This window comes from Brienomyrus brachyistius, chromosome 7 (assembly GCF_023856365.1).
Source record: "Brienomyrus brachyistius isolate T26 chromosome 7, BBRACH_0.4, whole genome shotgun sequence".
NCBI lineage: Eukaryota > Metazoa > Chordata > Actinopteri > Osteoglossiformes > Mormyridae > Brienomyrus > Brienomyrus brachyistius.
In genome coordinates this window covers 14,796,389-14,821,009 of record NC_064539.1, presented here as the reverse complement: position 1 = coordinate 14,821,009, position 24,621 = coordinate 14,796,389, and the positions used below count along the sequence as shown (strand labels likewise).

At 38.9% G+C, this 24,621-nt stretch overlaps 1 protein-coding gene across 1 annotated transcript; it reads left to right on the top strand.

Moving 5' to 3' along the window:
• Positions 1-1,180: 1,180 nt before the first annotated feature.
• aqp3b (aquaporin 3b) lies at positions 1,181-7,780 on the top strand. Its single transcript, XM_049020248.1, has 6 exons — positions 1,181-1,373; positions 5,222-5,348; positions 5,639-5,776; positions 5,946-6,064; positions 6,294-6,511; positions 6,752-7,780. Exons 1-6 carry the CDS (start codon positions 1,266-1,268, stop codon positions 6,927-6,929), a joined length of 888 nt encoding a protein of 295 aa, XP_048876205.1. The 5' UTR covers positions 1,181-1,265; the 3' UTR covers positions 6,930-7,780.
• Positions 7,781-24,621: the final 16,841 nt, after the last annotated feature.

Sequence of the window (24,621 nt, the reverse complement as noted above, 5' to 3'; positions counted from 1 at the left end):
GTTAACATTTAGCTCACTGGAATCCTACAACAGTTATGGGCAGTTAACTGATGGATGGGTTAGTGACGAAAACAATGCCCAGAGAAAAATCATAGCAGTCATCTGTCTAATAATCAATTTGGATTGTGCCAGGAAAAAGAATGTGTCATCTTATAATAACATTTCACTTTTCTGTGGAGGATGTTTATTGCAATAACTCATTCATGTGTGCAAACTATTCTTTAATGTTTGTAAGAGCCTTGAAATTTCTGTTTATTCTATTAAAAGTTCTTTTATTAGAATCTAAATCAGTCACTTCAATCAACTATCTTTAAAGAAATAACCAAAGGGCTATATGTCACATTGAGTATCTACTGGTAAACAGTCGCTTTTGACAAATTATTTTAAAATGAACTGGACTAGCATGATCGAGACTTCTATTGATAGCATATTGTCACATCAACAAGCAAAGGTTTCTGTTAAATTAATCCAAGATCTCTCTCAAGTCCATTACCTAGACTCCGGAATGCCTTCCTTTTGACGAAATAAAAAACAGAAATAAATGACTAACTTCTTTTTGCATGTTTTGTAAATTAAATTTGCTTCTTTATAATTATTATTTTTATTATAAACTTTTCTCATGTATTATACATTTTTGTATTTTTAACCACAATAGTAAAAATGATCCATTTTCACCCCCCAAGAAAGTACACTTAAAACTGTTTTTAATATTAATATTATATAACTACTACTGTAGTTTTCATGTAAAAAATATAGAATATAGAATGTTGTACATTGTGAGCTTAAACTTTGTCCGTTATGAGCAGACAGTTTTAAATGTATTTTAAATGTAATTTTACACCTTGTTACTTCCTTACTTCCCACAGTTTGTATATGGTAAATTTTCACTGTTTTTTTTTTTTTTTTTTTAAAGTGACATTTATAAAACAAATTTTACAATACAAAAAAAATACATTGTTTGAAGTGTGCAGAAAGTATTGTGGTGGTTTTACAAAGCACAAATGGTAAGAAAAAGGAAATGCCTAGGAATAATGGGATTGCACAGAGAAGTGGTAAGTGTCAGGAGGAGGGGGGGGGTAAGACAATTGCACCAAATTGAAGTGAACCGTTTGACGAAAGGGAGCAATGGGGAGGGTGTGGTTGGAAGACTTTTAGGGGGAAGGCCTTGAGGTTTTAAGAGACAGAGGTCTCCCGTGACCCTCCTTAGTAACATTCAGCTGCTGGAGTTTACCCGACTCTCTGAGGACGCCTCTTAAAGTCTCATCATGGGAAAACAGAAGGTCTTCCTGGACAAGCTTTTACACACCTGCCATATCCGCAACTTGCTGATACGTCAGGCTCTGGCTGAATGCCTGGGAACACTGATCTTGGTGGTATGTTCTGTCCCATTTAATTTTGGAAAATTGTGAACCATATGCATTTAGTTGAATGTTCAGTTTAAACAACGAAGGCTGAAAAAACTTTGATACATCAGTACCGTGCAAAAGTCTTAGCTAGTCAAAGAACATAGTTAAAGGTACTTATCCGGGTAGTAAGTGTATACTGGTGCAGACAAGAACATAATTTAACATTAGAACTTACGAGTAACATAGAAAAAATTAAGAAGAATTTCTTCTATTTTCCAAAAAGTTACTGATGTTCAGCTGGATGGCTGGAAGAACACTACTTCTGTTGCTAAACCTCTCCTCAGGGGCATCTCAGCCATTCCCCATATTTGTTAAATTTCACTACCACTTTAATTAATTAAACCCATTCATTCATTAAGTTAATTAGTTAAAACAATGTATATTTGATTAGTCAAACAAAGTAGGAGAGTGGTTGAGTCAAAAGAATACATAGGCATTATAGACGGTTGCTGCAAATACTGGGGTGACTATAGGAGAGATTTTAAAATGGCTAAGCTAACTAATTTTGGTATAACATAACATAAAGATCATTTAAAGATCATCATTTTCTTTAATTGCCTGACTTTTGCACAAAGTGACATACACTATGTATGTTTAAAGCATTGCAGCTAGTATTTTATTTTTGCATTTAACTATGTGCTGTTTGCCTCACTTGTATGTCACTTTGGACGAAAGCATGTGCTGAATATGTAAATGTGAATGTTAATGTAAATGTACATTTTATTAGAAAAAATCACTAAATCAATGAGTGTGACCTCAAGGCTTATGTAGGTTAACAAAAGAAGATGAACAGGCAGTTATATATTTACTTCTTTCACAGTTTAAAACATAGTAAAAATATTTAAAAAGTTTGTCCTTGGATTGCTGTATGTTATCAATTATAGACCAAAATTCAGGAAATATGAACACAGTGAAGAATATTTTGTGTAACACTGTCCTGTGTCCCTGCAAGGCTCACTGGCTAGAAACAGGGACGGATTATGGGTTGTGTGGGCCCCTGGGCAAAACGTTCGCGCCACCACAACCACCACAATTCAAGGGCCCTTGGCAGCCAAATGCCCTCCCTATAGGGTCAGGGGCCCTTGTAGGCAGAGGATCAAAGAATGTAGGCCCTCTAAAATAGACAAATGAAAATACATTGTTGATAAGCGTTGCAAATTGTTTTGGGCTAGGGGCCCCACGGGCCCCCTGCACCCCAAGGGCCCCTGGGCAGCGGCCCCGCTGGCCCGGTCCGTAATCCGTCCCTGGCTAGAAATGACAGCCATGAAAATACACAAAAGCTGAGATTTGCTTGCCCGTGCTTGCTACTGCTGATAAACATCTTGTTTTTGTCTTGAAAATAAATTTGGCAAAACTAAGTTAAATTAATCCTGCAATATATTTTGCAACTACCAGTGGCCTCAGGGTATCAAAAATGTGCATGCCTCCAACTTGTTTGCCTCACATCAATCGTCTCCACTAACTGATTTGACTTTTAATGTTGAAAGAGAGTAACTATCCCTTATCCTCACACTCGTATCTATGTAGAGAGGGGCACATGAAAGACAGTATTATTATGACAAAAAGGAAATGATTGACATTGCTGATAAACATGTTTGAAAAGGTTCTTTTCAAAGACTACACCCATTGCAAAATTGCATCTGCTTCAATTTTAAGTGAAAGAGGGTGTGAACAGTTGCCACTAATATCTTCAGGATCAACAATTCCAATCCCATCCCACTGTATGTTCCAAGTTTTTACATTATCATTGGTTCTGTCTGTGTTCAGCTGAATAGCTACTCATGAATGAGTTAATCCAACTTACATTTCTTTTTGAGCACCCAGCAAATACCTACTCAGGTAAAGAAATGCTTTGTCATATATGCCCAGTAAGTCAAAGGGTAAGTTAGTATTTTCACTAGGCAGATAACAATGATGCAATACAAAATTAACCACGATTTTCTTTGAAATAGTTGGTGAGACAATAAGTCAGTAAATTCCAATATTTAAGTATTTGCAGGGATCAGCATATTGCCTCACCTGCAAAGTGGGATTTGAAATCCCACCCCTCCTCTGTCATCGCCCCCCTGCCCCCCACTTTGTGACTCAAATGTTAAGATTGGGACTTGATCAACTGACTTTCCCTGCCAGCCCCAGGAGGATGAACTCCCCCTCTGAGTCTGGTTCCTCCTAAGGTTTTTTCCTTTCCACTGTCGCCTCTGGTTTGCTCACTGGGGGCTTTGGGCAGGGATGCTGTAAAGCACTTTGAGACAATGTAAGTTTGTGAAATGCACCATACAAATAAAACTGAATTGAATTGAATTGAAAACTAGACTCTCTGAGTTGCCCATGGAGTGATTTGTGTTAATATGTGCATGTGTTTGCTGTGTGATGTACTGCCATCCAATCTAGGGAGATCCCCTGCAGGTGTTGAATGACTCTGTACTGGATTAACAGTTGGAAAACAAATAGATATTTATTTAATGACGGTAACTTTGACAAGAAGTTTTTGGTTTCTAGTTTTATTATGGTATCCTCAAACATTAAATTAAAACACTTTTAAGAACACTTAAGATCTTTGGCATGCAAGGTACCATAAAGAAGATGGCTTTCCAATTTAATCCATTGCCAACAGTGAAAATAAAACTCATCCATCCATGTTCCAACTCTCAATCTGGTACGGGGCCATGGGCCGCTAACAAAACTTCAGCTCAAGATTGTTTCAGGAAATATAACAGGAACAGGAGCAGATCTAAGGGGTAGCCAGGGTTAGCCATGTCCCTCACAGCAAGTTTGTCGCCCAGCCCAGTTGCCACCCTTCACAAAAGCATAAAAATGAAACATGTCACATTCATCCAGAGCTTCCCAACACATTCGATCGGCAATATATACTGAAGCCACCGCATTGTACAGTACAAGGTCTGGCTGTGTCCCTGGGCAGGAAAATAATAATCTTAGAATATATTTTTAAGTACTGCTGCTATCACCTTGGTGAATCAACATAACACTGTAATTGTTATTACAACATTAATGGAAAAGGTGAGAAAACTCCAAACTTCTTCAATTGTAGAAATTTACCAAAAATATTGCTAAGGCATACAGTTGCTCATGTTCAGCATCTCACTGCATCCCTGCATCTCACTGCATCCCTGCATCTCACTTTTACATTTCCATGTATTGACAGTCCTTATGAAAACTGATCCTTAGTATGTCATAGTTTTAGAAGGCCAGAGTCTGAGATAACTGCTGTTTTATATAAAAGTTTTAATCGCAATCCTGTTTTTCTACAATGTGTCTCTGATTTACAAATTCCACAAATATGCACACTTACGACCTCTAATTATATGTCCCCGGAACAAAAAACACATGTGAATTTAAAACTTTCCACAACGTTATTGTACACTTAATTTGGTATATTTTCTAATTTTCTCCTGCTGGTATTGAAATCAGACATTGTGAATTTTTATTTATTTTCTGCTTTCGCAATGTGTGCAGTATTGATGGTTGTGAAAGACGTGGCTTTGGCTGACACTATTGAACATCACAATTCGTGTTATACTACTGGAAATCATTGTTTAAGAATACTTTAGAGGGGCATCTATCTATCTATCTATCTATCTATCTATAAAATGTATAAAGCATCAGTTTTATTGAAATATATAAACTACAGCTGAAACTGGCACACTATAAAAGTAACTTATCTAGACAAAGAAATTGTTACCTTTGCAGACAGGAGTTCTAGTGATTATTAAAAATACAAACTAATTGTTGCGTGAGTGTATTTGGGTTTCTCTGAGTAATGTTGGTAATACTCACAAATACTTCTGTGTTTGTAGATGTTTGGTTGTGGCTCTCTGGCCCAGCTGGTGCTCAGCAATGGGTCCCATGGGCTGTTCATTACCGTAAACTTCGCCTTCGGCTTTGCTGCTACTCTTGGGATCTTGGTATGTGGACAGGTTTCAGGTGAGAGTCTAATCATAATACTTTTATCTAGTGATCACTATTAGATTCCAGCAAGACATAGAAGCAGAAATGTCTGAAGACTCCAAATTTTGTCTGTTGCTGTAATTGTTGAAATGCAATACATATACTGATAGACAATCTGAGATATAATTTTCTGAACGTCTATAGAAATGAAGTTTTCCCTGATTTAAGTTACTAACTATAACCTGAATGAAGAAGGAAAATCATGTTGCAATGGATAATTTTCAGCTTTTCTGTCTCAGTTATCAGTTGATACCTTTCTTCCACAGGAGGACATATAAACCCTGCTGTGACATTTGCCTTGTGCATACTTGGGAGAGAACCTTGGAGGAAGTTTCCAATATATTTCTTATTTCAGACTATAGGTGCCTTCCTGGGTTCAGGAATAGTTTATGGAATGTACCATGGTAAGTGATTATTCACATAGAGCAAAAATAATAAGTGCAAGTGCAATGTTTATGTGTAAAAATGTTTATCATATTTATTCAGTTTGTGGCAAAGCTAGACTATGTTTTTATTGAGGAAGTGTCAGTTGTGTCATTTCCCAGTTCCTCATTTTTAATGTATTCTTTCCAGATGCATTGTGGGAATTTAACCCAGGTATGCTCAGGGTTGAAGGAGACAATGCCACTGCAGGAATCTTTGCTACATACCCCTCCACACACCTGACGATGATCAACGGCTTCTTTGACCAGGTTAGTCCTAAGTGGACCCGTGGACACTTCAAGTCTGGGCCTATGCAGACCCACCTCTCCTCTTTGATGTATGTCTGTTGAAGCTAATATTATTGTCATGTCACAGTAACACTATTAGCATTAACTTTGAGCATTTCCATTCAATTGAAATATAGCACATATTACAAAATATGCTGAGTGCAAGCACATTTGCTGAGTGACAGCACTTGTGATGTTCCTTGTTCCATAGATGATTGGAACTGCCGCCCTCATTGTGTGTATTCTGGCCATTGTGGATCCATACAACAACCCTATTCCTCATGGGCTAGAGGCCTTTACGGTGGGCTTTGTAGTGCTTGTCATCGGCTTGTCCATGGGTTTCAACTCTGGGTATGCCGTCAATCCTGCCAGAGACCTGGGTCCTCGTCTCTTCACTGCAATGGCTGGCTGGGGTGCAGAGGTCTTTACGTGAGTAATTCCACATATGACTAAAAACTTTAGGGAAAATAGTAATTAGCATGATTAGAAAACTATAATTTTTGGACGGTACTGACAATATTTGCTGACAATTGACAATATTTCAAACGCTTTTTTACTGAATTTGTGCTGCTTTGCTGATGTATATCCATGAAATCTTGTGGCTGCAGACACATTTTCTTGAGCTCTGTCTTAAAAGACAGTAAACCCTGGTTTCTTTTTGCTTTATAGGGCTCAGTCTTACTGGTTCCTTGTACCGATATTTGCACCTTTCCTGGGGACAATATTTGGAGTTCTGGTTTATCAGTTCATGGTGGGCTTCCATGTAGAGGTAGAGGCCCGAGAGAAGGCACAGAACGAAGCAGAGAGAGTGAACCTGTCCAACATGAACTCCAAGGAAATGGCGTGAGGCACCCTTGTACCTTATATTCTGGCCATCGTCACAATAACTCAAATAACTGTCTATCCTGGTATTATCCCTTAATGTGGTACGTTCATTGAAACTGGTAGAGAAAAAAAAAAACTTCATTGAACTTTAAGGTCTCCCGAAGTAGAAACATTTGTGTGAAAATGCACTTGCCTAACTAACACAGTTTGCCATCTGTGCTTCATTCAAATTGCAATGTTACTTTAATAGTAAACCAACCACCGCTCATTAACTGAAGACCTGGAGGGCTACTATGCTCATAAAGTGCTGGTGATCTAATGGGGAGATATTAAGCATGTTCATGTGTACTCTGGCTTAAGAACATAAGAAATTTGCAAATGAGAGCAGGCCATTCAACCAATAAAGCTCGTTTGGGGAGAACTTAACTAACAGCTCAGAGTTGTTAAAATGTTATCTAGCTCTGATTTAAAGGAACCCAGGGTTTTAGCTTGCACTACATTAGCAGGAAGACTATTCCATACTTTAACTATACGCTGTGTAAAGAAATGTTTTTCTCAAATTCAGTTGAAAATGTTCTCCCGCTAATTTCCACCTATGGCCACGAGTTCTTGCCTTATTGTTGCCTTTATCCTAACTGCAGTTTGTTGTAGCCTGGTTTCAGTAGGGGATCTGATGTCTAAAGCTTTTGCTGTATGCAGTTATGAATTATGAACAGATGGATGTCTGTAAATTTTACAATCCATGCATTTTATTGCTTGTTGTCATTTCATATTCTTTTTTATTTTAGGTTTTTATATCTTTCATATTAAAGTGCCTACATTTAAAATTAGTTACTAATTAAACTGTTTTGCATAATATGCCAAAAAAATTTATCTCAATTCTCTTGTGTTTTTTTCTTTGGTAATGCAGTGCACGTTGGTTGTATCAACTTAATACTTACAAATTTCCAGCTTAACTAGTTCATTCGTACTGTACGAAGTCTTCTGTGAATGCTGGTAATAATAAATTATAAATGGAACACCTGACCGACTATATATCTAAAATGGAGTATATCGCATTTACCCAAAAATTCAATTTATGAAATTTTCAGCACAGTTACATTTTAACTTGAACACCTATTGCACAACTAGTTTTGTCCTGATGCACATTTTTTTTTATTTTTAACCATAAAATAATTATGTTGCACTCCAGCATACTTTTAGAGAGGTAAAATTAATTTTATTACACAATCCTAACCATTAGGTCTTTTTGTTCCTGGTCTCTCAGCCAGAATGCTGAGAAGTACCTATGCATATGCAAAAACACCTTATGTAATAAAGTGTATTTTTTTTTTATTATAATAAAAAGGCTCCGCGTCCCAGTAGGATAAGCGGTTTGGAAAAAGGATGGATGGATGGATGGATGGATGGATGGATAATAAAAAGGCAAATAAATATTATAACTTTATTATACAGATTATTAACAGTTTTAGAAAGACTAAACCTGCTACTAGACCAGAGTGGCTTCTAGGCCTACAGAACAAGTTCCATGATGTTGAACTTGCCCATACAAGCACCACATACTGACTAATCAAGATACTTCCACATTTACTCATGACTGCTACTGACTTAGAATTCCATGGTGAAAGGCTTGTGCTGAATCCAAACACATATATTAATTTTGTACCAATTGACTTCCATTGATCATGTTGAGACATGTTAACCACAGTTCCAACCAGATGAAGAGTAATACAATATATTGTCTACTGATACTTTTAAGCTCCATGTGCTTTCCAGCCTTGCAAAAATAATGTCAGAAAAATATAGTTGAATGTATTTTTCCATCAATTAATCCATTGACTATTTTACAGATTCGGCGATTAATTTAAATGATTTTATTCCTGAAAATACAATTGACAATTTCATTTAAGTAAATTTTACTTTAACAAGAACAAACTCTTTGTCATTGCAGGGCTTTAGATGATGGACACCGGTTTTTCAGCATTATGCATACCTTACTTACACCCACAATTAAATAACAAGACTAGTAGTATGCATAAAATATTAATGAGAGGAGTTTTGTGACATCCAAAAATTATAGTAATATGTATAAATTCGGTGTATCCTTATGCTTATTAAATTCGGCTAGCGGAGCATGCCACATGTGACTGTTTTGATAAACCATGGAAGCCATAAGCACTGAACTCAAGAAACGGACAGCTCAGCAACCACAACATTTTTTAAAAGAGGAGATATTGTGGGTAAACTAGGTAAAAAGACACTGGTGGGCAGCGGTACTTTTTGCAGTTTAAAGCCCATTATTTGGTACATATAGTTTTCAATTATATTTCAGTTCACAAATAATTATTTTTAAATTATTGTCAGTTTTCATTTCGTAACCTTTAGTTTATGATAACAACATTGTTCCCGCCAAGGTGCATGACCACATACACATCGGTGTTACACCAGCACCATCAATACATGCAGAATAAACCCAGATTGTAGCCTAAACATTTTCTCAAACACTTATCAGTGGAGGTTCTAAGGTAGCAGTCAGACAACTAAATGGTTTTAAATAATGAGTGTTTTTATAAGGACAAACAATGTTAAAAGCTCCTTGTACTAATTGTAATTTAATAAAAATTAATAGACAACAAGGTGGTTTTACCTCTTCTGGCAGTCTATAATCCAGAATAGCGCCCATAAATTCCTCTTCAGGTCCTTGTGCATAGCTCTGGTGCTGCAGTGGTAATGCCATTCAAACTTTGTGCAGTGTTTTTGTTTTCAGATAATTTGAAGAATTCCCATAATTACCCATATTGCATAAAGTGATATTAAAGGAAAACTTTTTTAGAATGAATTGAAGCATTTTCTAAATAAAAAAGCTAATTTATTACAATAATTGTAAAATGGTGCGTCCATTTACAATATTGATGTTCAGTGTTGACGTCATCGACTGCGTTGAATAGTCACAGCAGCCCAGGTGGAATGTGAGAGAAGGCCCATTCAGGCCATGAAACTCACTTGGAGGGAATTAAACTAAGCAGGATCTTGTGAAATTCAGATTTGATTAAATAATTACAAATCAAGTGATTAATTTTGACCTATAAAACTTAATCAAGAATATTAATTTCAAAAGATTAACTCCCTAGAATCCAGTAGTCAAAGAAAGATGACTTAAACACTTCCACTGTTATGTTCCATGGTCATAATGGATCAGTCACGTTTTCTTTAGTCTGTATTCTCATTATTTGTTATACTCATAAAATGTTTGCTATACCCTCACAGTTACAGTATGAACATAGTGAACATGTGCTAACAAGAATTAATGCCAAGAAATGTCCTACATAAGATGGACTATTTGCTGTTTATTAATTTTATGTAACAGTGTATTGTTTTGCAGAGGTTTTGCTGGGTATTACCGACATTTACAAGACTACACATGTGCATGTGACTCATTCATTTCACACAGTTATCCAAAATGACTTAAAGAAGAGGGAAGGGTTATGATTATGTGTTTCCCTTGGAGTCAAACCAGCAACATCTACGTTGTCAATGCAATGCTCTACTGCATTGAGTTAATGCAATGCTCAAGCAGCATGAACACATTTACTGCAGACTACAGTTAGATAATATGATGGGTATGTGTAACGTTTATGAGGATAAGAGACATGGCTTTTTTCAGGGAATTTTAATATGTATTTTCATTTAATTTGGATTCTTAAACTAAATGCAGTGCAGAAGCTGTCACAGTAAATAATATGATATGACCTATGACATTAGTTGGATGGTTCTTGCTCCAGAATTGCCAATATTTTATATTGCCAAAAGTGTAAAATATGACAATTACTCCAACCCAAATAAAAATAAGCTCCAAAATGTTCTCAGGGATAAAACTAAAGGGAGTTTTCTTGTTATGCACGCAATTCTATGAGACCGGATTTTGAGCAAAACAGTATTCATTTGTGAAACCCAAATACACTCATAAAACAATTCGTTTGTATTTTTAATGATCATTAAAACTCCTGTCTGTGAAGGTAATTCTTTTTTTGGGAAATGAGAAGTAATTCTGCATTGCATTGCACTACAAAAATCAGATAAAAAAAAAATCAAACATACTGGAAAGACTGCTCGTCTTCACTCACAAGTCTTCTCAGGTTTCCATTCTTAATATCTCTTCTTCAGTTTCTACTTTTATTTTTTAATTACCTAATCTAAAATGTGTCAAACCACCAAGTCGGCTTCACGAGGATGAGTTTGGGGAGACAGTTTGGGTTTCAGAACAGGCCTCATAACACCAGGAAGAGTTTCTTTCTTTCTCTCTCACTCCCTCCCTCTCTACTACTCACTTTTTTTTTTTAGAAAATAGCATTTTAATTTTGATGCAAATGGAGCAGTAAACTAGCAACGGTGAAGTTTTGGCATTTTTCTCCCATTCTTTTAACAGGAAACATAACAATCTTATCTCATCCTCAAGAGATAGTAAAGTTGTTGTGTAAATAGTCAATTAGATATAGTCATGATGCAATTACTTCAGGGTTTGAGATATACAGAATAAAGAAGAGTATTTAAAATGCAAGAGAATAAGGCATTCATGCATGGCATAAATCTGTACAAGAAACTTCCACATTATCATTGTATTTCTGTATATACGTGTGTATCATATATATGGATATATGTCTGTGTGTGTGAATGGGTATACCTATCCTTATGGGGACACAATGTCCCCATAACGTGATAAATATCCATTTTTTTCCCTTATGGGGACCAGTTTCCTGGTCCCTATAAGGGAAAACTCTATTTTATAAAAATCAGTGACTGCTATGAAAAAGTTAAAAATGCAAAAACTCTTGTATTCTGCTTGGTTACTTATGGTTATAGTTAGCCCAGGATGGGGGCTAAGGTTGTCATAGTTAGCATTAGCATTTTTCCCATAGAAGTCAATGAGCGGGCCCCATAAGGATAGGTATACCCTACATGTGTGTGTGTATATATATCTTCATAATGCATTACAATGGTCGATATAAGAATTAAGGATGCTTTGTACTGCATCTATAGTACATGATGGATGCATGATGGAGCTTCCTAAAGCATTCCCAACATATAGACATTAGGCTTTATGAATGCATTATAATGTGTCATGAATGTGATTATAGATTCTTATAGACATGATATTCATAGAAAGCGTTACTCAAAACACAAGCTAAATTGTTAATTATGTTATGCATGTTGATGTACATGTTATATTCAAGACCGCAGAAAAGAGTTTAAAGACATGCAGTTCTTTACATTAAAATGGTTGATTCCAGTTAATGTCCTGTGTGTGCCCCTGTGGAACAGGATGCTGAATGTGTAAATGGGGCACTTATTTTATTTTTACAGCTATAACTTTACACAGATCATTGGTAATGTGGACGCTTTTTTTTCACAAGAAAGACACCTGTGCAGTTTTACACATATGCTGACCATGTGTTTCTGTGAGATATTGCTGGGTTTTGGTGAACTGAACTCATTTCCTGCATTTAGCATACAACACTAAAGTATTTTGAGTTCAGGACTTCAAGAGGTTTATTGTCATATACACAGTAAAAACACAAAATTCAGACCATGCAATGAAATTCTAACTTTGTCGTCTCCTTTTACACAATGATAATAAGTAAAGTAAAAGTAAAATTAAAGTGTTCTGTGCATTGATACAAATAACGTGACATACCACATTTCCTCAGCGTTCTCAAGAAATACAGCCCCTGCTGTGATTTCTTTAGCAGCTGGCGAATGTTATGAGACCAAGTGAGATCCTCATTGATATAGGTTCCCAGAAACTGAAAGGTTTTCACCCTTCCTGCCTCTGTCTCACCATTGTATATTAGGGTGTACTGCTCCTTCCTCCTCCTGGAATCAATAATCATCTCCTTGGTCTTGTCTGCATTTAAGGAGAGATTATTTTTCTGACTAGGCGACTAGTCCTGCCACCTCTCTTCTATAAGCAGTCTCCTCTCCTCCAGTGATCAGTCCAATGAATGTGGTATCATCTGCAAACTTTATGATGCTGGTGTTGGTCTGGGAGGCCACACAGTCATAGGGGAAGAGAGTGTATAGCAGCAGACTTAGCATACAGCTCTGGGGGATTCCTGTACTCACGGTTTTAATGCCTGATGTCCAGTTTTGTAAGTCTAACTGACTGGGGTCTGTCTGTCAGAAAGTTCAGCATCCATTTGCAGAGGGAGGGTGTCAGTCTGAGGGTAAGGAGCTTTTCAGAAAGTCTGTGTGGTATGACTGTGTTGAATGCCGAGCTGTAATCGATGAATAACTTTCTCACATTGCATTGCACTACAATATGTCCTTACCCTCAAAGTGTGTGATGGCTGTATAGATAGAAGCATTAACAGCATCATCAGTGGGCTAATTCTGTCCTTATGCAGATTGTAAAGGTGCAGGTCCAGGGTGGGTAGGATGGTCCTTTTTATGTGGGTTTTGACTAACCGTCCAGAACATTTCACCACCAGTGCTATGGGACTATAAACATTTTAGCAGGTCACAGTATTTTTGTTTGGAAGAGGCACGATAATGGTGGATCTAAAGCAGGTGGGAACTGAGGCATGAACGAGTGACAGATTAAAGATGACTGAACACATCAGCCAGCTCCGATGAGCAGACCCTGAGTGCACACCCTGGGATGCCATCTGGACCAGCTGACTTCCGTGGGTCTTTTCTCCTTAGAGCCATGCACACCTCCGCTGATGACATAGACAGTGGTATGTTCAACATGCCATCTGTGGCCAGAATCCTGCCCTGGTGTTGGTGATCAGGGTCTCGAAGTGAGCATAGAACTCCTTCAACTCATCTGGGGGCATGATTTCACTGGTTTGAAATGAACATCTGAGGGTGCTCCTCTTAAGTCTGAGTTATGTGTATCACATGGTGGCATTAGCACATCAAAGTCCAGTAACAGCATGTTTCATTTAGACATGAACTTGACTGATTTGCCTTATGGCTCCGGTACATTAAGACAACACTGCTTATAGAAGGTTGCTCAGAATAATGGAAGCGTTCATCTGGCACACATTAAAAGGAGTTATATTAACTATAATTATATTAAACACAAATTAAGCAAACAATCATATATGGTCATATGTAGACAAGTAATTATTACAATATTCACATGGTTTTGCCCATCATGTAGATTCAAGGGACTCTCGCTGCACCCTAGTTTGACTTTCTTCCACCAGCTTCAGTGGTTTATGAAAATATTTCTCTGTATTATAATGTTCCATTAGCTAACTTGGCACCTGATATTCTCCTGAGACCCAGTACAAAAAAAAGATTATAATATTTTTATAAGGCCTTTGGAAAAAACAGGGCTTAAGTTGTTTGGGTAACGACCCAACTCTCTCACTGAAAAGCCTGGGATGTCCTCTACACAGTACAGGTTTCAACATGACTGAATATATGATTCTTAAAACACAGACACAGAGACTCATGTCGCCTACAGAGGAACAGAATGACCTGTTGGGTCTTGTGAGAATATATCGTGGTTATATAACAATAGCTACATATTGTCTTTCAGTAATCTCCACATACCATGTCTAGGTTTTGTGAACAGAAACTCAGTTTCGGTCAAGCCCTTAACAGCAGATACATGAAACAGCTGCAGGGCGAGATCTCGGTTATATCCTATACTTTACCCTGTAATTTCATTCCTGAACTGAAGCCCACCCCAATGTGGTACACGCATTACATACCTCACATACACATATATGTAAACTAGTTTCAGTTATGATCATAGAGCTGCATGCTGATTTATTTTATCATAATGTCACCTCAACCATGCAGGGTTGGGGGTTCAAATCCCACTCCTACTTTGTGTGTGTGAGGCTGCACATATTTGTCTGGGTTCCTCTTGCAACCCAAAAAGATGTGGTTAGGTGTCTTTAAATCATCGATAGTGTGAGAAGGTGTCATATATTTGACTGACTTCTTGTGGTGACCCCTGCCTTGCTCAATACGCTTCCTGGGATAGGCTTCGGGCTCACACCATAGCCCTGTTCTGTAAAAATATTTCATGATCAATGGGAGGAAAGAATTTTTTTGTAATGGAAATATGGCACTTCAGTTTAATATAATGAAAAAAATATTTATAATTAAGAAAAGCCAATTGTAATTACTGATTTAATTTATTTTCAGAAACACCTCTCCTCAGTTTATCATGCTTAACTGCAAACAATTTGCTTTGTATTGTACAGTGGAAAGAAAAGCAAAAACATTTTGATTTCATATCCCTTTTTGGGGACTATTGCTACACAATACAAAATGCCAGAAAAAGAAGGCAGAAAAGGAAAAATGAAGTACTAAGGGCAATGTATTATGTACAATGTTCTGCGAATGCATTAATCTATTAGTTGTATTATACAATTTCTATTAAGAATGATACTCTAGTGTTGATTTGTGGACTTAAAAGCAAATAATATCATGTGCATTTTTTTTTTATTTTACAAGTGTTTTTTTTGTGGGAGGGGACTGATGTTATTATACAGGACACATCCTGTTTAAACTTGCCCAGGCTTCACTCTGACAACAATTTGCCGTTGCAGCGCAGCGATTATCTGCAAAATGGCTTCTTGCCTAATCTTTTTCCTCGTGGGACAGATGTCAGGAAGGGATGTTCCAGTGCTGTCAGACTAACAATTCCATCTGGGCAATATGCATCCTCTGGTAACCATCTATAGGCTGCTCCCATGAGGCTACTGGGAATCAGCCACACCTAGTAATATAAATAACTTAAAATGTGCCTCTTTACCGGATATTTGTACTAAATAAATGGAGGTTAACTACCCATGCCTTGCAAAAGAATATAATCAGCAATTTTTGAATTACACAACATTCTTTCCATAGAAACATTATTGCATTTCAGTACTCCGTCTTTTTCCCACCCAAAGTATGTCTAGACTATGTATGAATATAGAAAACGTCACAGATTTATAACTGAGGTGAAAAGCTAAATTACAAGAATGGAAAGTAGTGACAGAAAGAAGATTGAAAGAAGACTGTTGTTTAATGCCTCAGTAAGCATATAATCTGAATTGCACAAGTTAAAAAATAAATGAAAAGGGCAATCTTTAAGATAAGTTTCCCTTAAAGCATCAGCCAAGCAAAAATCTCGAAAGAAAGAAATGTCTAATCTGTACCCTTAAATAAAACAACATGGATAATTCACATAGTGGAGACTGAGGTTTAGAAAAGTAGCGTGAGGTCTCCACTATACAGCCTCTTTTAAAGGCACCCATAAATTACTATTAAATTACTACCACAAAAAATAGAAGACAGTAGACAAGTCAAAGCCGGCTCTAATTCTCGGCAGATGAAGCATGTCTCTTGCTCATTATGGCTTGTGTAACCATGCTGTCAATTTTAGCAGAGGTTCAAAAATACAGAAAGATTTGGCCTCTGGCACAAGAACTTCTAGACTTTTAAATGTGCAAATGCTAATATCCTCTAATGGGAATTTTTAGGGAAAGTTTATGAGATAACTGAATATTATTTAGCTTACCATACAACATCACTGTGGAAAATTGTGCTGTGAATGCCAAATCATACACCCCATTATTTCAAGACAATTATTTCCCTAGACTGTTTAAAAATGAATTCACCACCACCTTATAATGTTATAATGGACAGATTGTTAGTGGCAAAATAGTGTGTGGTCTTGGAGAAGCAATTGTTGCTCCCCATCAATTATAAGACTCTTTCCAAAGAATTTGAAGTCCATCAATCTATAGTGAGAAAGATTCACAAGTGGACAGTTGCCAATCTTCCCAGGAGTGGACATGCCAGTAAATTTACCCTAAGGTCAGACCCTGCAGTGCTCGGAGGAATTGGAAAATTCTCAATAGCGACATTTCAGACTTTACAAGCATCAGTTAACATGTTAAATGTTAAAGTTCATGATAGTATAATTATAAAAAGACTGAACAAGTATGGCTTATTTGTAAAGGTTGCCCAGAATAAGCCTCTTCTCTCTAAAAAGAACATGGCAGCATGGCTTAGCTCATTAAATCTGTCCTATTCACAGTACTGTCCAACTGCTGTCTGTGGACAGTGTTTATATGTGTAAAATACCATGTAATGTGTTATCAATTAATATTGCTGACAATTAACCAGGCTAGAACTGGTTGCAAAGCAGGATTTCTTGCTTAGCCAGACAACTTGTTGGATTTAAGGTAATATTAAATTTAAACCGGGATAAATTAATCCGATAAGCAAGAAATATTGCTTTTGGAAACATGTCCCTGCTATTGCTAAATGGCTTTACGACTTGCTGTACTGGAGCACTGTTAACTCGTGTCTGACAACATTTTTGTTAAATTAATCATCACAGGATGCAATCTTTTGACTATTGATTTATACCCATAAATTTTTATAATTTTAGAATTTAAGGACCAGATACCATAGAACCATAGAAAACCATAGAACTGAAAGAGGGTGTACTTTCTTTGTCAAATGACAGTATTTCCACTGCATTTGTTTTTCTAAAACTTCACAGGTTGCAAACTACCAATGAGCATAAAATGTTTGCAATAGGTTACAGCTGAAACTAAATTAGTTTATGGACTTCCAGACAGTACCAACAAAGCCATTTCCTAAGAATTATTAAATGTCTGACTTTTTTAAAAAAAAATTATGTATGCTACAAAAAGAAACATATATGTATATATAAACAAAAGCACCAGCATATTAAATATATTTGTGCCAAGTTCCTTTTAGCTTGACTTAGAATTGCAGCAAAGAGGAAAACAGTCATTTCTCTTGAGACAGTCATCTGCGTCAACCAAAGATAAGACAAGACCAGACCATACTGGTTGAGGAAATAGATGAGCAAAATCAAAGCCAGCCAATTAAATAGCATTTGACTGAGAGTGGAGACAGAGCAATTATGGCTTATCAAAGGAAGTTTGAACTGTGGCAGAATGCTTTTTATATGCCCCACAGAATCCAAGATTAACTTCATTTTTCCATACAAATGAACCCTTCTCAGGGTATAAAAGATCATAAGCATGGTTTTTAAATCATGAGTATCACAGAAGGAATGTGATATGATGATACTGTAACAACAAATTAAATAAAGTCGATTTTCACTGCATTTCTTAAGCATGAAAATGAGGATTCCCTCAATTTCACATGATTTTACATTCAAAAACTTGCTGCACAAGAACAGCTCTATAACTTATTTTGTTGACCATAATGCCTTTGGGAAGCTAATTATAGATTTTTTTCAAAAGTCTAAAAATCGTTTTTAAAATGTAATAATAGTAATCATAATTACACATACATACATACATACATACATACGTACATACATACACACATACATAATTGCATACATGCATGCACACATACAAGATATATGTATGTACAGTAACTGCTTATCCAGGTTGAGTGATGGTGGGGGCACGATAGGTTGAGATGCTAGGCACTATAGGATACAAGGCTGGGGCACACCCTGCATAAATAAAATAACTTGGCAGTAGTAGGCAGAGTTCCTGATTGTTTTCTGTGTGGTGCCAGCATGATCTTTTTATCTAATACTGCTTCATATAACTGCTGCTTTTTCACATTTCCCAAAATGTAGCAGCTATTCAGCATTTATAGCAATTTCATGCATGATTGTAACCCTCTTCACTTCTTCCTAAGATCGTCATGTTAAGCCAAAGATTCTACTGTATGGTAATATTTACCAAATAAATACTGCCATTATATATTTCATCTAATGAATTCCCAGATTCTACATCAAGGTCTCGATTATAAGATGCAAGACACATTTCATTCATTTTGAAAAAAATCCTAAATAAAAAATGAAATCCTGACGTATGTAAATCTGATACCCTGCATAGGACAAGCTGGTATAGAAAATGACTGGATAGATGAATGGATGGATGGATGGACATAGAAAAATTTGTATACATATAACATAGACAGATAGATAGGAAGTCTAAGCGCATACCTAGGTAAGTCTGTTATATTGTAAATTAATCTTGTTTCAATATATTTAATAATTAATTTGATTTTATCAAAAGGTCAAAAGTATCCTATGTTGCCATTAAAAATACAGAGTACAACAAAAACTTGGGTCTTTACTTTTGGATTTAGAAAAGATAATATATGGTGCTGATAGATTAAGCATCATATTTGAGCTCATGATAATGCCAGCCTGCTCGTTTCTGAAATGTACTGCAGCATCCTGGTATTGCAGGGGAGTTTACGCTGACACCATGTGGAGAAAAGTGATATTTTTTTTCATAGAACAATTCAATCTGTCTCAGTGGCAACTTTAGTAAACTTAGCAAATACTGGGTAGGACCTAATTTTTCCTACAAAACAGCTTCAAGGGTTCAAGTGTTGTGCATTCAGAAAGACATTTCTTCATACCGCATTTATACCGAGATCTATTTTAGCATTTATGGCCTTCCTGTTAGCTTTAACAAGTCTGACCATTTTTTTCTGACATCTCTCATTAACAAAGTATTTTGCCCACAGAAATGCTGCTGCTGACTGGATTTTTTTAATTGCACCATTTTAGGAATGTAATGGGTGAAAATCCCAAGAAAGTTGCTGTTTCTGAGATTAACTACCAAGTCTGTCAACAACAAATACACCACATTCAAAGTTTGGGCACCTTATAATGTTGAGTTGAAAAGTAACTGAACCTCTTGGACATGTCTGTGTTTTACATGTATTCATTTGCAGGGACATTGACACAGCACAGAAAACAGCTAATACCTTCTAAGTTGGTTGTTGTGTGATTTCTTGCATTGTCTCTGTATTAGTTGACTCTGATTAAGATATTATGTAGCCACTTTAGTCACTTCGGGGGGAAAGGTAAAATTAGGGTTTCAAAATTAACACATGGAGAAACGCAAAAAAATAATAATGCACCATGACATTTAAATTAATGCTGACATGTTAACTTTAACATGCTTTTTTGTTTACTAACCAGCAGCCTAGTGTTCTATTTTTTTTATGTTGACACTTAGTCTAAATTGCTTTCCTCAGGTGAGTGGGCATGCTTAATTTCCAGCTCTATGTGTGTACTAAACTGTCAAGGATCCAGGGAGATTTGGCGTTAGCCGAGGCAAAATGCAGGCAGAAATGGTGGACGACCCACTGGCGGCTTCATGGGACAACAGAAGGGTTTATTAAATGAACTGAAAAACACAAGAAAACAAAGGACCACAAGGGGTCAAAAGTAAATGGGGATAAACAAAGACTAATTACAAAAACAGGTCAGGTAAGCATACAGACTTCACAATGAACAGAACAGTCAACTATCACAATCATACAAACCACGAACTACTAGCGAACTAAACAGAGGCAGGGACTTAAATACAGAGGGGTAACAAGACTATCAAGGGGCAGGTGAGATTAATTAACAAGGGTTGGGTAAACAGGCCACAGATTAAACTAATAATTAATCAGAAAGTAAACAGGGAAACTAGGAACTGACAAAGAAATAGGGAAAACAGAATTGTCAGGCCGCAGCGTCCTCACTGTCTTTAGGGGATCATATCATCTTACCCAACAGTGAATTATTGTTTTTCTATTTTTCTCCCAGGTAATTTTGTTTCCATAGATGCCTATAGTCCTGTTTCATCCCAGCAAATAAGTTTCCTCGTCCTTCCCTACAATGTATTGTACCACTGGTGAGATCTGGGGAATATGGGGTTGTACCACCTACACTATCCAGCAGCCGCGTAAGCTAGTTGTCCCCAGAGAAGGGGGCCTGGTTGTAGGAGTACATAGAAGTGGAGTTCCCTGGCTAAGAGGACCCACTGGAAGGGCTACCTGATCCCCCTTAGGTGCGCAAACGGAAGGCTTGGCGATCTGACAGCCCTGTGTATGTACTGTAGCTCTCGTATGTTTCTGCTAGAGTAAATTCTTGTTCTCCTGTCACGTGTGCCATTACTTGTGTGGTATCTGTGATCCTGATATACCCTAGTGTAGTGATGTACCCTAGAGGTTTCCGTTGACATCATTTCTGCTGTTTCCTGCGAGAGGGATACTGGTTGCTAGAGCGCAAACTTTGAAATTATAGATATCACCTAAATAATAATTCGAATTAAGTCATCGGAAAAAAGCTTCGCAAGCTTAATAATCCTCCAAAAATTTCCAAACCCTGACGGATTAACCTCCTACGCAAGCACCGACCCACGATCTCCGTTCAATCAAGAAGATGCTTCCAGCCTTAGAGCCTCAGTTTTCCCGTTTACCTTAAGTACAACGCCATGTCTCCTATTCCGTGTGCAATATGTTTAGCTATTCTTCTCCAGTCATTAGCGGTACTTATACATGTGAGAGGTGTCAGTTAGTCGCTAGGCTGACGGAGAAGTTGATAGTGTTAGAGGGACATATCCGGACGTTACATAACATTCAGGAGAATGAGAGTTTTATCGACTCAGTGTTAGCGGCTCTGGATATGTCTGTGATAGCTGGTCAGTCTCCCCCTGCTCCAGCAGCAGAGCCTTCGCAGCAAGGCGAGTGGGTGACTACCCGGCGGCATAGTCGTAAATCCAAACCAAACTCACACCGGCACCATTCGCGTTTCCAACAGGTTCTCCCCGCTCAGTGAAACTCCCTCTGAGACACCTGTTGAAAGTGCTCTAGTAATTGGCGATTCTATTCTAAGAAACGTGAGAGTAGCTACTCCAGCGACCATAGTAAATTGTCTCCCTGGTGCCAGAGCGACGGACATCTCGACAAATTTAAAAGTGCTGGCTAAAAGTAAAAGTAATTACTCTCAGATTGTTATCCACGCCGGCACTAATGATATCCGACTGAAGCAATCGGAGATCACTAAGGCAAATTTTAAAGAGGTGTGCAACCTTGCGAAGAAGATGTGTGCGTCAGTAACATGCTCTGGCCCCATCCCTGCTAGGCGTGGCGCTGAAATGTACAGCAGATTATCGTCGCTACATCGCTGGCTGTCGGAATAGTGTCCGATAAATGGTGTGGGTTATATAGACAACTAGCGGATGTTCTGGGGTAGGCCTGGACTTTTGAAGAGGGACGGTATTCACCCCTCACGGGGCTGGTGGATATGTTGTAAAACCTTTTAAAATGGCTGTTGTTAGAGCTGTGATAAAGAAACCAAATCTTGAACCTAGTGTTTTAGGAAACTAGACCTATCTCAAATCTTCCTTTCATTTCAAAGATCATGGAAAAGGTTGGAGTTCGTCAGTTGTCCTCTTTCCTACAAAAAAATAATACCAATGAATTATATCAGTCTGGCTTTAGACCAAACCATAGCACAGAAACTGCTCCAGTCAAAGTAATGAATGATTTACTTGTGGCTTCTGACCGTATCTCTGTTGGTATTGCTAGATTTAACTGCAGCGTTCGATACTGTGGACCATAATATCCTCTTGGACCGGTTAGAAGGTGCAGTAGGCATTACGGGGACAGCACTTTCTTGGTTCCACTCATATTTAACTGATCGCTATCAGTATGCCCATGTGAACAATGAATCATCCAAGGTCACCAAAGTTAAATATGGTGTCCCACAGGGATCAGTCCTGGGCCCGCTACTGTTTACCCTATACATGCTACCTCTTGGTAACATTATTAGAAATCATGGTGTTGGGTTTCATTGTTATGCAGATGATACACAGTTGTACATATCTCTTAACCCTGATGATACATCACTACTATCTCGGTTAGAAGTCTATTAGATATCCGGTGCTGAATGGCAAAAAAATTCCTTCTGGTCATTGGTCCCACAGCTGCAAGAAATAAGTTTCACCACCTCAATGTTGGTATCCTTCCTACACAGCCTATCACAGTGGATAGAAATCTTGGCGTTCTTGTTGATTCAGATCTATGTTTTGATGCTCACATAAGAAGTATTACTAGAACTGTGTTTTATCATCTATGGAACATAGCCAAGCTTCATAAGATGCTCTCACTTCATGATGCAGAAGAATGGTCTTCCGCCGGATATGCGGGTTTCAGGCTCACTCTCAATATTCAAGTCTAGACTAAAAACACACCTGTTTAGTTTAGCGTATAGGGACACTAGTTCTAGCTCCTCACTCCCAGTCAGACCTAGTTTAATTAAATTTAATTAAAATTAATTTAAATTAAATTAAATTAAATTTTCCTCTCCTGGAGCCGACACCTTATCGTGGTGGAGGGGTTTGCATGTTACAATGATCCCAGGAGCTATGTTGTCTGGGGCTTTATGCCCCTGGTAGGGTCACCCAAGGCAAACAGGTCCTGGGTGAGGAACCAGATGAAGTGCGGCTCAAAAGACCCCTCATGATGAAGAAAATTTTGGACACACGATTTCTCTTGCCCGGACGCGGGTCAACGGGGCCCCCCCCTGGAGCCAGGCCTGGGGGTGGGGCTCGATGGCGAGCACCTGGTGGCCAGGCCTGCACCCATGGGGCCTGGTCGGGCGCAGCCCGAACAAGGCACGTGGGTCCCCCCTCCAATGGGCTCACCACCCATGGGAGGGGCCATAGGGGTCGGGTGCGAGGTGATCTGGGCGGCGGCCAAAGGCGGGGACCTTGGCGGTCCGATCCTTGGCTGCAGAAGCTAGCTCTAGGGACATGGAATGTCACCTCTCTGATAGGGAAAGAGCCTGAGCTGGTGCGCGAAGTTGTGAAGTTCCGGCTTGATATAGTTGGACTCACCTCGATGCACGGCTTGGGCTCTGGAACCAGTCTCCTTGAGGGGGGTTGGACCCTTTCCCACTCTGGAGTTGCCCGCGGGGAGAGGCGCCGAGCGGGCGTGGGCATACTTATTGCCCCCAGGCTGGGTGCCTGCACATTGGGGTTTACCGCAGTGGACGAGAGGGTAGCCTCCCTCCGCCTTCGGGTGGGGGGACGGGTCCTGACTGTTGTTTGCGCTTATGCGCCAAACAGCAGTTCAGAATACCCACCCTTTTTGGAGTCCTTGGAAGGGGTGTTGGAGAGCGCTCCTCCTGGGGACTCCCTTGTTCTGCTGGGGGACTTCAATGCTCACGTGGGCAACGACAGTGAGACCTGGAGGGGCATGATTGGGAGGAACGGCCCCCCCGATCTGAACCCGAGCGGTGTTTTGTTATTGGACTTCTGTGCTCGTCACGGACTGTCCATAATGAACACCATGTTCAAGCATAAGGGTGTCCATATGTGCACTTGGCACCAGGACACCCTAGGCCGCAGTTCGATGATCGACTTTGTAGTCGTGTCGTCGGACTTGCAGCCGCATGTTTTGGACACTCGGGTGAAGAGAGGGGAGGAGCTGTCAACCGATCACTACCTGGTGGTGGGTTGGCTCCGCTGGTGGGGGAGGAAGCCGGCCAGGCCTGGCAGGCCCAAGCGTATAGTGAGGGTCTGCTGGGAACGTCTGGCGGAATCCCCTGTCAGGGAGAGTTTCAACTCCTACCTCCAGCAGAACTTCTCCCATATCCCGGGGGAGGCGGGGGACATTGAGTCCGAATGGGCCATGTTCCGTGCCTCCATTGTGTAGGCGGCTGACCGGAGCTGCGGCTGTAAGGTGGTCAGTGCCTGTCGCAGCGGCAATCCCCGAACCCGCTGATGGACACCGGTGGTAAGGGATGCCGTCAAGCTGAAGAAGGAGTCTTATCGGGCCTTTCTGGCCTGTGGGACTCCAGACGCAGCTGACGGCTACCGGCAGGCCAAGCGGGATGCGGCTTTGGCGGTCGCTGAGGCAAAAACTTGGGTGTGGGAGGAGTTTGGTGA